General features: G+C 35.5%; 1 protein-coding gene across 1 annotated transcript in view; it reads right to left on the bottom strand.

Annotated features, from left to right (window-relative positions):
* The window catches only part of Gc (GC vitamin D binding protein), a 42,189-nt gene extending 33,820 nt beyond the window's left edge, over positions 1-8,369 (bottom strand). The window contains exon 1 of the mRNA XM_020153032.2: positions 8,211-8,369. Within this exon, the coding sequence (XP_020008621.2) occupies positions 8,211-8,268 (58 nt within the window). The 5' untranslated portion in view covers positions 8,269-8,369. The remainder of the gene's footprint in view (positions 1-8,210) is intronic.
* Between the last annotated feature and the right edge of the window lie 7,137 nt (positions 8,370-15,506).

Genomic DNA, 15,506 nt, shown 5'->3' with positions numbered 1-15,506 from the left:
GTATACAGTGTGTAATATTTAAATCAGGTTAAACCTATCTATCTCCAAATATTTTTTTATGGTAAAATTTTTTTAAAAATTTAATAATGCCAAAGAAATTATACAGCATTTATCTGTTATGCTGATGTGCTAGCAATATTTTTATTTCCTGAATGGAATAGAATTTTCCAATTTTCTTACTAAATCCCAGTGGGAAACAGAAGGCTCAATAGTGGACATTTGTAAGAACTGTAATTTAAATGGGATGTGAACATATCACATTCCAACTGGCCAAGGCCATTATGGGAAGGTGACCGGGAAGTAGTGAAGAGGTCTGGTAGAGATGAACCAATGTGGGTTGCGATACACATGTGCATGAAAACAACACTAGGAATCTCTCTGAATAGCTATCTTTATCTCAAACTAGCAAAAACACCATGTCTTTTTCTTTTCTTTCTTTTTTAAAAATTTCTTATGTTTTTTTCTTCAATAAAGTCGGAGAACAAGAGGGTGGAACAGGTTCTGCCAGGAATTGGGAGGTGGGGGTTGGGGGTGGAGGTGGGGTCCAAACAGTGTATACACATGTGAGTAAATGTAAAAATAATAAAAATGGGATATTTCGTAAATATTAAGCATTCAATAATATTTTATGTAGAACATTGTGTCTTAGATTATTCTAAATGCTTTTATAACACTCTATTTATCTTGGCAAGGCTAAAGAGAGTCTTGCTCTTAGACAAATTAATAATGAGTTTTGCCAATATCATGTAGGTAGAAAATTAAATGTCACTGTTTTCTACAAGGTATATACTAGTTATTAAATTGCAAATGCCAGTAGAATATAATACCTTAGTTATATTTACTGAGAAAACTTAAAAGTTACACCCACTTATGTGTTAGCATGGTTACTAATTCAAGTATTTAGTTTAGTTTTTTTTTAAATCTAGTATGTATTTATCATATGAAAGTGTTTTTCTGGTGGCACTGGGATTTGAGGTCAGGGCCTCATGCTTGCTAGATAGGCACTGTACCACTTGAGTCACTCATCCAGGTCTGTTTTACTTTAGTCATTCTTTAGATAAGATCTCACATTTTTGTCTAGGGGCTGGCTTCAGACGGAGACCCTTCTATCTGCAGGATTATAAGCATGCAACCATGCACCACCATGCCCAACTTATTTGTTGAGATGGGGTCCTCATTAACTTTTTGTTGGGGGCTATTCTTGAACCACTGACTTCCAGAGTAGCTGAGATTATAGATGTGCTCAACCACACTCAGTCCCTGGAATTCTTTTTAAGACCATCGCTGGCTTATATTTATAGCAAGAGTAATAAATAATAAAATCATTAGTTTGCTTTCATGATATCATTTTAAAACTAAAATGTGTTGTTTTAAGACTACTGTGATGTTATATTTCTATCTTTAATACTATGATTAAAAAGTTTGCATATGACAGTGTTGATTGACTAAGTTTTGCATTTCTAGGATGAAAAATATAATTTGTTAAATGTAAACATATTTAAAGAATCCATATGTGATTTCATTTATTGATGACATAAATAACTGATAACTAATTATTTTACCTATTTTTAATATGTAGTATCATTTGCCAATACTCCTTTCTTTAGTATTAAGTCTCAAACTATTATCAAGACACCAAGGATAGCAAACTCAAATGCACAATTTACATTTGATACAAGTGAAAAATGTAAAATGCTTGATCGTGGGAACCATGAAGTTAGTCCAAAAGGGGAAATAACAATTTGGCTTCAGTTCATTTTTGACATGTGAAAATTATCGGGCCCTTATCACATCTTCTCCTGTTTCCAGAGAAGCTAGAAATCTGAATGTTTATGTGAAATCTCCAACTTTTAAGATGTTGATAATTCAAGACACTTTATTGGACCAAACCATGAAGGCCAAAGAAAATGTGTCCATGAGAGGCTCAATTTCATCATGATTTCAGGTGGATTTAAGTCCTTGCTGCTGTAGGCATTGAGCCAGTTGCTTATCCATTTGCAGTTAGGGCATCAACATATGTATATTTGGGGTGCAACAACAGAAAACCTTCAGCTATCAGGAGAATGAGTTAATCTGTCCCCAGTCTTCCTCTTCCCACCTCTCCCTGGTCAATGAAAGGGTCTAATAAGAAAGCCCATGCCTTGGATCACTGCTCCTTTCTTTTGAGAAGTCTCTGCCAGCTTCAGGACCCTACTGAATTAGGTTTCTATTGCTGCTGTAAAAAAGTGCCAGAAATGTAGAGGCTTAAACATCACAAACTTATTACTTTATAGTTTTGTTTTTCACAAGTCTTATTCTGCTAAACTCCAGTTGTCAGCAGGACTATGTTCTTTCTGAGGATCTAGGGAAGAATCCACTTCTATGGCTGTCATAGTTTTTGCTTGGCTCCAGGCCTCCTTTCTTTATGTTCAAACTCAACAATTTTGAATCTCTCTTCATCTTTTTTCTTTAGTTACATCTCTGATTCTCGTCACCTCTCCTCTTCCACCTTTTCAAGACCCTTGTATCAGCTTCCAGTGTCTTTCACGTTGTTCTCTCCACTTAAAATTCTTCTCATGATTCCTTTACACATATTACAGATAATCTAGCATTATCTTTACATTTTAAGGTCAGCTGATTAATAACTTTTATTATATCTGCAACTTTAATTCTCCTTTGAGATGTAACCTAACCTATTCACAGTTCCCAGCATTACTATGTAGGAATAGTGAGGGAATTTATTTTGCCTATCCATTAATGTTTAAGTCCAATAGCATACTTGTAATTAGAAAACTGCAGAGGCTACCACTGAAGTAGGTTAGATTCAGATAGCCTGATTCCTAGAATCTCTGCCTGCCAGCTGTAATGTTCAACCCTATCATTTCATCAGTCCACAATAGTGAGTATGACTTCTATGTAGCTAATTCATTTTTGGACATCATGTATTACATTATATCATGTTTTAACTGTATCTTATTAGTATGAATTGACTGAGCAGGTATGGGAAGGAGGGAATGGGTTAGGAAGCCATTACAAAAGCCAGGAAGGGGAATAGGTCTGGGTAAGAGTACAGTATGGGAATCTAAATGGGCCTGTAGTAGGTATGAGAGGGAGTGTCCACAGGTTTTGAGAACTAGATGTGTGTAGGAGGTAAAGGAGAGACACAAATGAAAACAGAATACTGTGGAGGATCAAGGCTAATTTCAGGGCTAAGGTTATACAGAACAGATAAAATTGAAATTAGAAAATAAAATAACTTTCAAGAAGTCTCTAAAGCATTGAGTGAATGACTCAGATGTGATAATATCAGAAAAGTAAATAGAGAAATTGGGAGTTTGAGCCAGTTTCATGGAACGATGAACTGGAATTTGCACCAGTTATGGATGAAGAGTAGGCAATTTAAAGTAATGGAGAATTTGTTAAAATAAACTCATGTAGGAAAATGGCAACTAAATTGGTGTTAATGACTGATTATTTCTCTCAAATGTGTTCTTAGTTTAGTGAAAGGTCATATTTAAGGTATCTTTCTCGGGAGAGGCAACAAAGCAGTGACTGAAAGCATTGTTTCAGGGACCCAAGTAATTGGTATAGAATTCTGGTTCTGCTGTTACTAGCTCAGCTACCTTGGGTAAATTGCTTAACTCCTCTTTTCCTCAGTTTCTTTATCTGTAAAATGGAGATAATAAAATAACTGAGCTCATTATGTTCTTATAAGGAAATAAATTTGCTCAAAAGTTTTTTTAACTTGTTAGCATGTTGTAAATAAAATATTATTGTTGTTATTTATAGATGACTTGCAAAATTTAGTGCTAATGCTCCACTGTAGATACATTATAAAATAAGTATAAAGGTAATGATGATAAAGAGCTTACTCCTTCAAGGATATCAATTATGTATCTTCAATGACACTTGATTTTCCTTTAATACTCAAAACTACTTCATGTTGTTGGTAGTCTACTTTTGTTGAACATTTGCCACCAAGCAGTGTTCTAAAGCTGGAAATTACAGCAGGGAATAAAAATAAAATCCTTTGTTAGGGAGAGAAAAAGGATCAGGGGAAAGAGGGATAAAAGAGTATAATGATCAAAGTATGTTATATGCATGGATGAAAATATCACAATGAACTCACTTTTTGATACACCTAACATGCACTAATAAAGAAAAACAAAGTCCTTGCTTTCATGGAAATTGCATTCTACAATTCGATATTTGTCATAATAAACAAAGGAATAACTAGTGATAAGGTACAGTAGTGTTATGGCATGAATATGATGTGTCCCCACAAAAAGATTCCTGTTTTGAAGGCTTGACTCCCAGTGGTGGGACTATTGAAAGATAATTGGATAATGGACTGCTAACCTCATCCATGGAGTGATCCTTTGATGAGTTTATAGCTGAATGGGTTATGAGGATGTGGCACTTACTTGGAGGAAGTGGATCACTGGAGTGTGTCTTTAAAAAGTGTATCTTGCCCTAAGCCTGTCTTTCTCTCCCTGTCTCTGCTTTCTGGCAGCCATGAGGTGAGCAGCTTTCTGCTGTCGTGACTTTCTGCTGTGCTGTTTCTTGCCACTTACCTAAAAGTATTGGATCCAGTTGATCTTGGATTGAAACCCCTGAAACCATGAGCCAAGAGAATCCTTTCCTCCTTTTAAATTGACTTCCTTAGGTATTTTGTCAATGACAAAGGCTGACTAATACAGAGGGCTAGGGTGGAGGCCAGTGTGAATGGGAAAAATAAGAGAGAGGTGTGGTAGGTGGAATAAAGTTAGGTGACCATAGATACTGCTGGAGAGTTTCATCAATTACTTTTAGGCATTTCTTAATCTTCTTCCTCTACACATTGAACTCATGGCCTTTAATAGAGCATATATACTTACCCTATACTACACACAGTGCTACCTGGTATTGTACCTTGTAACAAAGAAGCAGAAGATTGATTTTTGACAGTGAAATTAGCTACTTCTCTGACATCAGCACTTGTCCAGGGCTATTATGATAGAGAGGAGTGAGAAGTGAAAATACAGTTGACCCACTAATCTAATGAGGGCATACTTTCTTTTTGCAGTTTGGTATCATGTTTAGTAAAAATATTAATGCTAAAAAACAATCAGCTTTAAAGCAAAAGGGAAAATATTCACAGTTAACACCCTGTTCTTACTAACAACCTTAAAAATTTTCCAGTGATTTATCTCCTGTTGGCATTATTTCCATAGTAGTTTTATATCTGTGTCAACAGATACATTATAAATTAGTGCTTTGTCCACTTCAATTCTAGGGAAAGAAGTCATAGTGAAGCAGCTGACAAATATTGCCCTCTTGCCTTTCATGAGGTTGTAGAAGTGGTTGTTTTCGTATGACATCTTTGAGATTTGGCAGATTTAGTAAGCCCTGTTCTCCCAAGATGCATCCTAGGGCTTGTGAAACAAATCCCAAGTGCCACTGATAGGAGAGGACTGGATAAACTGGAGCTAATGTTATGTTGAGCTGCAGCAGCATTCATTTTAGACCCAGAGTTTCCAACGAATTGTTCCATAGATATGGGTATTTTAGGAAAGAGTCAACATGTATGGGAAACTCTGAATTAAATAAGATTTCTTGTAGGATTTGTCAGAACCTTTAAGATAACAAAGGCATTTATTGTGACCCTCACCAAGAAGGAGTAACGAATGGCTAATTTCTTTTTTTTTTCTTTTTTCTTTTATTATTCATATGTGCATACAAGGCTTGGTTCATTTCTCCCCCCTGCCCCCACCCCCTCCCTTACCACCCCCTCCGCTCCCTTCCTCTCCCCCCTCTCCTCAATACCTAGCAGAAACTATTTTGCCCTTATTTCTAATTTTGTTGTAGAGAGAGTATAAGCAATAATAGGAAGGAACAAGGGGTTTTGCTGGTTGAGATAAGGATAGCTATACAGGGCATTGACTCACACTGATTTCCTGTGCGTGGGTGTTACCTTCTAGGTTAATTATTTTTGATCTAACCTTTTCTCTAGTACCTGTTCCTCTTTTCCTATTGGCCTCAGTTGCTTTAAGGTATCTGCTTTAGTTTCTCTGCGTTAAGGGCAACAAATGCTAGCTAGTTTTTTAGGTGTCTTACCTATCCTCACCCCTTCCTTGTGTGTTCTCGCTTTTATCATGTGCTCATAGTCCAATCCCCTTGTTGTGTTTGCCCTTGATCTAATGTCCACATATGAGGGAGAACATATGATTTTTGGTCTTTTGGGCCAGGCTAACCTCACTCAGAATGATGTTCTCCAATTCCATCCATTTACCAGCGAATGATAACATTTCGTTCTTCTTCATGGCTGCATAAAATTCCATTGTGTATAGATACCACATTTTCTTAATCCAACGAATGGCTAATTTCTTAACTATGTTTGGCCGTGGAAACATTTTTTTCAAGATGAGTCAAGAGAAATGCACTTCGGAACAGGTATGCTAGAAAAAGGCCAGAGCTTATCAGCTCTCTAGGCCTGCAATAGAACTGCAACCCAAACCCATGTCTCATATTCCATGGCTACTCTCTACCTAGGAGTCTGCTGAACTCCTTTGATCTGTGTACTGTAACTTCTTGCTGGGAGAGAGCACACTCAGCTTCCAGGTAAATCACTGACTGGGTTGTTGGGCCATGGTCAGGAACTATAGATTATATTCCCAAATACTGAATGTTTATTGCTTGCAATATTTTATATGTCTCAAGACATCATCGGAACTAGAGAACCCTGGTATTAAGGATAACATTCACATCTTTAAGGGAGCTGATTAGTGGTTTTTGGCATCTGTTTAGTCTGGGACTAGGACTACTAAGAATGTAGAAATAGAGATTGCAGGATGTTCTGTTAACCTGTAGAGGACCCCTGCAATTCTGAGATGAAGGCAATGCAAACTTACTGAGTCAGCAGTACAGGATGATGACTCATAGCTTAGGTTATGGTCTCCATTCATATATGCAAGATCTATTCATTACTGGACCTTTGTATTTGAAGAACGTGATCTGAATCAGCTTCAGCAAGAGTTTTCAGGATCAGATCTGCCCCAAGGAGAATTAGTGCAAAGGGGTAAGGTTTCATGGTTTCTTGGGACTTCACATACACATTTATTTCACTTTTTATATCCCATTTGATCTTGGACTTTGTAGTCTTACCTAAGGACTTGTGACTTAATTAAGAATCTATGGATGAGTAAGACAGAATTTAAAAGTGCGTGACAAAAGTAACATGAAGAAAAAAATGAATGTAAAAATAGTAAGGTAAAATGGTATGAAGTTATTCATGTCAAGTTAACAAATGATAATTCCTGGTAGTACACATTTCACTCCACTAGCTAAACACATTACTAATGTGAATATAAATGTATGACTTGGGTGAGGTTGTTAACTGACAGCGCTAAATGAAAATTTTACAAACAAGGCTGAATACAGATTCTCTTATAAGCATTAAAAATGAGCCAGAGAAAAATACTATTCATAAGAAAATTTATAGAGTAATATTCAAACTGCACAACAAAGTGTTAAACTGCAAGTTAAAAAATCATCTAGAAAAATAAACTGAAACTGAGATAAAAAGTTTCCAAGCTGCAGAATTCATAAAATTGCATAGATCATATAATCTAAATTTGTATCATTTTAAAAAGCTTTTAAACATTGCCCATAGGCAAAGACACCATTCAAAGAATAATTTCAATGAAAAACAGCTCAATTATCTTATTTATGATTGTTTCATAATTATGGAAAATTCTAATTTTATATGAGATGTATTTTAAAAACTACAATGCATTTTCAAATATAGCCTTATAGTATTTCTTGAGGAGGATCAAAGAAATCTCAGTTGACTCCATGCATTGTTAATATAGAAGATAATGCTCTTAATAGGAATAAATATTTGGGAAAAATATCTTTAGCAGAAGATCACAGCCTCCAGTTACATTACTTTTTTACAATTAACAAATTCCTAATTTTAAACTGTTCTCATCAGATCTTACCAAAAAGGGGAGGGGGATAATTGACAAGTTACATAATTCTACTTTCTTCAATGAGATTTATTTTTATTTGTTTGGTGGAGGTATATTTCAGTGCAACACTGTAGCCATAGTTGAATTCAGGTTACTCCTTCTTTGATCCTTCCTTTTGTCCTCCTAACAATTTTTCTGTTTGTTACCTGTTATATAATTTTTAAAGTGGTAAGAGACTATTAAAGTAGGAAGAGTTCTTAATGGCCACAAGAGAAATCTTACCTCTCTCCAAAGCATGCCCAAATGCTACAGCAAGCAGGAGAACCAACACCCTCTTCATTTTTGTACCAGGGAGTCCTACACCTCCTTCTGTCACCTGTAGGTCACCATGTAAAAGATGGAAGTCAAAAGTTACCAGTTCCCTTTTACTAAGACTCCTGACTATGAGCTAATCAATTATTAATCTTTACACATTAACAAGGGGCAGTCATCCTTGGCAAAAAAGCTAAAATAATATCATCATCAAGGCAAACAGACACCTGGGGGATAATGCAGTGGAAAAGCTGAGATTTTAATCATTAACTTTGTCAAACTGCGAAAGAGCCAAGGTGTATAGATTATTTTCTGCTGCTGTTTTCCACTAAAATCGATTTTAGTATTAGTAAGGGACTCATTTCCCTCCCTTTAAAGGTTCTGTATCTTCTTTGGATATTCTGTACTCTTCTTATGTACCAATGGAAAATTTGAGCAGGTGCACTCTCTCGCTCACTCTCTCTTCCTCCCATCCTCCCTTCCTGCCTCCCCTTCCGTTCTTTCTCTTTGTAGTTAAGTCTACTACAAATAAACATTACCTTATACTATTACAGACCAGATGTTCTAAGTTGTATGGGGAGAAAAAAGTGAGAAGCCACTTCAATACAATTTCTAAATCCATGATTCTGAAGCTATGGAACAATTTTGAGATGGTGGCACAGCACTTTTGAAGAGCTATATTGCACCTTTTGAAGCACTTCAATACATATTAAGAATAGCCCTTGAGAGGTTAGATAAAAAGTTAGTGAAAAATCTTATAGTGGAACTCACTATAGATGGTTTAAAGTTCCTTTTATTACTACACAGCTGATATACTTTTTATGATAATACAATTTGAGAGCTCATAGTGGCTTTGTAGGACGTGAAATCTAATATCTTCTTTATACAGAAAAGAAAACTGACCCCTTAGGTAGATTGTGTGAGTTGTTCAGAGAGCCCCAGACGAAGATGATTCATTAGATTTAGGTTAGCTCCTGGTTTTTGTAGTATTTCCAGGGAATGGTCAGGCACAGGTTGTGCACACAGGCTCTGGGATGAAATTCTTACCCAGCTCCTTTTGCTGTGGGAACTTGAGAAGGCCTTGTTTTCCTCATGTGCAGTGCAGTGATAACTCTTAGTATCTTTGTCACAGGATTGCTGTGGGGTTAAGATAATCCATGTGCAGAGCTTATCATAACATCTAACAGATGGTAACTTCCATTAATATTACTTATTACTTCTATTCTAGTTATTGCCACTTTCCTTCTTTGGCTGTCTAAATTTACAAATCTGAGGAAGTCATTGGAACCACTGATGCTTAGAATTCAGCAGAAGATTTTCAACCCAACCGTGTGTCCTGTGTCTCACTGATAGGTGATTTAGACTTCTATTATCAATCAATTCGGTAGCTAAAGATTAACTATATGGGCAGAGTTCACTAAAATCTCAAAAGCCACATAAACTATTATATTTTTAGCCAGATCCACTAACTATATAAAAATGGTTGCGAAAGCACCATTGTTAGGTCCAGGTAGCTGGAAAAGGTAACAATGCAAGATCAAGTCAGAGATATTTCTGTAAAGTCAATGAAAATCCATATGGCAAAGGAGAGCAGCAGATTCTGTAATCAGAATGTGGAGATCCAGTTTTCCTGTTCATGCACCAGCTATATTCTCTGAGGATCAACTTACTGTTTCTTTAAAAATCCTTAAGATTTCTATTTCCCTTTGACTCAACTCCTAGTTTAGTTTGCAAGTTAATTTAAAACTGTGTTTTAGACTTACTGCAAATTATTTGGAAATAAATTTTAACTTAATGCCAAAAACTTTAAAAAGCATCAAGAATACTGGAAATCAGTATACTGTTAACATATTACTATATTTCCATGTTTTTCATCTTAATTTCAGATGATACTATACACACACACTTAGTTATCTTTTAAATTTAATAGTTTTTCAGTCATGTTCTGATGATCAGTTCATTCAGAGGTACAATTTTGATTATTTCCTATGATTGTTTGCTACAGAATTTAAGAAAATCCATTCTTTAAAACAATTATAACTTCATCTCTGCTTTTGCAATAGCACCATTTTTGCTTAATGATAAACTACATGTTGTAAGAATTGCAACATCTTATTTAGGTTCCCTCTTGAGAAATCTCTACACAAGCTGCCAGATCCATTCCTTGCTATGTTTATCTTTTTCTAACTGAATCTGGTCACTAGCACACCCTTTTCAGCCTTATTTCTGTGACTCTTCTTAATCTTTCAGAAATTGATTGCTTACTGTAATTCTCAAATAATCCTAAGTGGCCTAAATGAGAAGACTCATGTGACAATGATTACTCTTGTAAGTCAGACGGGTGAAAAATGGGTGCAGAGGGCCAAATCAAGCCTGATAGCATCTGTTCCAATGGCAGTTATAATGTTTCAGACATATATAACAGAAATACATATTTAACAAGAATTATTCAGTAAATATTTAAGCAGTCGAGTTTTACAGGAATTGTTTTTCCCATAAAGAACTGGTTTCATGTATCCTCTCTTCTTTGTCTCCCCATTGGCTTCAGAGGAAATGTAGATTTATTTCTGGACCAAGACTAGTTCTAGGCAAAATTTGGAGGCAGAATCTTTACTTCTTTTCTCTATCACATTTTTCTTCTTTTAGGAGCAGTTAGATTTTACACCCTTTGACAAAGCATATCCTTTATATCTTAATGAAGCTGGAGGTTGCTGAAAACTCTTTCCATTGTAGCACTCCAGTAGAAATGACTTCTTCAGAGACTCTCACCTGCCAGTGTTACTTTCATCTAAATTTTCTTTATACCAGTAAACACATCATCAGTATCTTTCTCTGATGACCTAATGAAATTGATGTTAGTGGCTTATAGTGATATCCTCTCCATTTAAAAACATACCTATCACCTTACCAATTTATCATTTTTGGTAGTTAGAATATTTAAAGTCTATGGAGCAATTTTGAAGTATACAATACATTGTTATTAATTATGGTGACCAGGTAGTGCAGTAGATTACTAAAACTTATTCCCTTTAATCCAACTGGAACTTTGTACCCTTTCAACAATATTTCCTTTTTCTCCATGTCTCCTTCTCCTGCCTCCAGCCTCTGGTAACCACCTTTCTAATTTCTGTTTCTAAAAGATTGACTTTTTTTTAGAGCCAACAAGTGAGATCATAGAGCGTGTATATTTTTGTGTCTGACTTATTATACTTAACCTAATGTCCTCTAGGTATCTATGTTCTTGCAAATGATGGGATTTCCTTCTTTTTAATGACTATATAGTATTCCACTGTGGTAAGTGTGTGCATGCACGTGTGTGTGTGTGTGTGTGGCCACATTTCCATTATCTATTAATCCATTGATGGACATTTAGGTTGCTTCCATATCTTGGTTACTGTGAATAATGCTTCAGTAAACAGTGATACAGATATCTCTTTGATATTCTAATTTCAATTCCTTTGGATACATATCTAGAAATGGGACTGCTGGATCATTTGGAAATTTTATTTTAGGTTTTTGAGAAGCCTCCATGCTATTTCCGATAATGGCTGCACTAATTTATATACCTACCAATAGTGTTTAAGGATTCCTTTTTCTCTACACCCTTTATAGACACTTGTTGACATTCATCTTTATGGTTATAGTTATTTTAACAGATGCACACTTTAAAGTAATACCCTTAGAAGTTGATGTGCAAAGAAGAACAGAGCACAGCACAAATTTCAAGATATTCTTGCAGCACAATCATTTTCTTATTATGACTTCTGTGAGAAATTCCAATATCCTGATAATAAATTCTATGAGAAATTGCACTCTCCTGATAATAAATCTTTTTACTTAATTTTTCTGTCCCTTGCAGTAGAAATCATTCTACCCTCTGTGGTTATCGTTATTTATCTAAAGTACAAATTAGACAGTATTACTGCCACCCTATTTAAATCCCTTCAGGCCAATACCTGTGCTTAAAGTTTTTAAGCTCATTCTACCTACTTCTCAAATGGACTGTGCCTTGCATGGTAAAATTTAATGACAGACAGAACAGCTGCTTGTTCATGAATATGTTGTGTTCCTGGGCTGTCTGCAGTCTGTTCATACTCATCCTAAAAATTTCTCTCTCTCTCCTCTTTTTTTTTTTAACTTTGCATGTTTTCTCTCCCCTGTCCTTCAATAGAAGAAGCCTTTTATTTTTTCACAGAATACATATTTAATTTATACCAGCTTGTGCCAAATGACATGCAAACTGTTGTTGCTACAATGACAAAAGACCTCTCTGCCCCTACCATGGACCTTCTAACCTAGTTAGGAAAAAGGATGATGAAAACAAAAAGATAAGTTTGCTGAGGTGTGTGTGGTGGTGGTGGGGAGCAGGCAGGGAGGATGGCAGGGGAAAAGAGTAATGCAGAGAGATCAGTTTAAAGGCTGCTGTAGAAGTGGGGTGTCAAGTGGCTTGGTCCATGGTGAGATTGTTAAGGAGACAGAATCACCAGGAGGTAGTAATTGACTAGACATTTGGAGGAAGAGGTGATCCCAGATTTTTAGCTTGAGGAAGTGGGCACATACTAATGCTTAGATAGAAGACACTAGAGGAGATAGGTAGTTTGAAGGAAGACTCATTCAGGTGGAATTTTGAGCAAGCAGGTGGATGTACTCTGGAGCTTAGGAGATACCTGAAATTCCTTCCTCCCCTTCCCTGCTTTGCTCTCCAACAGTGTTCTCAATCTAGCTAAAACATACTCATGTCAATATTCACATCAGCTGGAAGGAACTCAAAAAGGGAAATGTTTAGTAATAGTCAATTTAATGAAGGAATTTAGTATCTAGTAAAATTTGTCAACTCTGTATTTAAAATTAAAGACTAGATAAAATTTGAGTAATCACTGTTTTAATGAACAGGCCAATTCATTTTTTATTTTACTTGGATTTTCATACAAATTTACAAGTGAATCATTTGTATTTAAGACAAAAGAAACTAAATATGTTAAAAACAGTGCAGGATTTCAGAAAATGTTCACAAATATAAACGTGTTTAACCAAGATGACTTCATTCATTTCAAAATGAACACTTGCACTAAAGTTAGAGACAAATTGCCTTCTGCTATGAATCCATTTACTCTGGCTATAATAATTCAAGTGTTCTAATGAAATAAATTGGCAAATAATCCTAACTTTCCAAAAGACAATTTCATAATGAAATATGCATCACTGAAGAAAACCATAATTGTATAAGAGAAGTGCTTGTTATACTAGAAACAAAGGATTTTATCTTCTGCTTAAAAACGTCAAAGAAAGAAGGTAAGGAAGAAAGAAAATATAATGAAAAAAGAAAACATTTTTCAGGAACAGGGTTCCTGTGAGACTAAGTTTGTAACCTTAGATTGGCAGCAACACTTCTGTCTGTTGTTCCATGGAGGTAGGAGTTCCATAGTAATCACTGTTATAAATATAGTTAGAACTACAAAACTGTCAGGTAAGTAGTTTTAATATTCAGCAAAATGATGTTTGGATTCAGTTAACTTAAAAATTCACTTTATAGCAATTTCCGACTGAACTATTTTGAACATTGATAAAAACCAAGTCATTTGCAACAATAGTCCTTGGGCATTAAAACTGTGATTATTTTTCTGGAGTACTGGCAATGGTAGTATATTTGCATCATTTACAGAAAGAAAGAGATGCAGAGGGTGACAAAATGAAAATGTGAGAATGGAGAAAAAAGATAAGGAAATATAAAATGAAATAAAGGAAGAAATGAGAAAATAAACACATTTATCTGTAATATCCATTTGTGAATGGTCCTAATTAATGTACATGACATGTACATACATACCTCTAGATTTTAAATATATACATTATAAGAACAGAGTGGGCTCTTCAAAAACAGAATAAATGTCAAAATTCGTGGCCTTGTTAACCTTCATTAAAGGTTTCTGGGAATGTGGTCGCCCATACATTCTGTAATGAACAAGACTAAAGAGCAAAGGCTGTCAATTTGAATAAATCAAGGTGATATTTAAATTGTACTATATGGGGTTTTAAAATATTTTCAGGATCATACTGCAAACTTAGTCAAGTATTAGATAACCTATTAGATTTTATTTACTGGGAGAAAAAAATTCTGTCTTAGTCTTCATGAATTTCTTCGTAGGGGTAAATAGACTAATTGTGAAAGGCAGAAAGATGCTCCTCTCCCAGATGTCACGTTGTAACCCTTGTAACTTCATGGCAAAGGGGAACCAGATTGCAGATGAAATAGAGATTGTTTGCCAGTTTACTATAAAATATGGAGATGTTCTGAAATGATCAAAGTGGGCCTAATATAATCACATAATCAGAAGGTGTATGTGTGGTGATGGGCTTCAAGCACAGGGCTTTGTACATGTTAGACAAGCGCTCCACCACTGAGCTATACGCTCAGCCCATTAAGGGTCCTTTAAATGTGGGAGAATGAGACAGAAGGTCAGAGATAGGGAAATATGTGGGGGAAAAAATCCCATGAAAACCTCGAGATTGGAGTGATGCTCACGTTAAAGATGGACTGTGAGCAATGAAATGAAAGCATCCCTTAAAACTGTAAAGGACAAGAAAGTGAAAGAAGTGTTTCATTTTCCCTTGTATTTCTGTATCTTCGATTTTTGCTGCTTGAAGTTGGCAGCTCTATTATTATGCATAAGTGAATTTATAATGATACTTTTTGACAAATTACCACTTTAAATTCTGTAAAATTTTTGATTGACATATTAATTATATGTTAGTGAGGTTCAGTGTGGTATTTCAGCATGTGCATGTAGCTCTCTTCACTAACCCTCCCCAGGCTCTAGTAATCATTGTTTTATGTTTAGGTGGACTTCCCCCCAACACAGAACAGGTGAGAAAGAACACGCAGGTTGTCTGTGATTGGCTTATTTCATTTAGCTTAATATCCTCCAGTTCCATCCACTTGACTAGAAATGAGGATTTTAGTCTTTTTAATGGCTCAGTAAAATTCCTTTATGTATATATATATATATATATATGCAAGATTATATATATTTTTATATATATATAAATTTTTTTAGTTAACTCTTCTGTTGATGGGCACCTAGGTTCCATCTTAGCTATTGTGAATACAGCTGTAATAAATACAGGCAAGCAGGTATGCTGAGTTCTTTTCCTTCAGATGTATGGCCAGAAGTGGGATAACTGGATCATGAAGTAGTTCTAATATTAGCTTTTTGAGGCACCTTCATACTATTCTCCACAATGGTTGTACTGATTTACATTCCTATC

The sequence above is a fragment of the Castor canadensis genome, chromosome 9, assembly GCF_047511655.1.
Source record: "Castor canadensis chromosome 9, mCasCan1.hap1v2, whole genome shotgun sequence".
NCBI lineage: Eukaryota > Metazoa > Chordata > Mammalia > Rodentia > Castoridae > Castor > Castor canadensis.
Note: the sequence above shows the minus strand (reverse complement) of the source record. Positions and strands in the feature narration are given on the sequence as shown.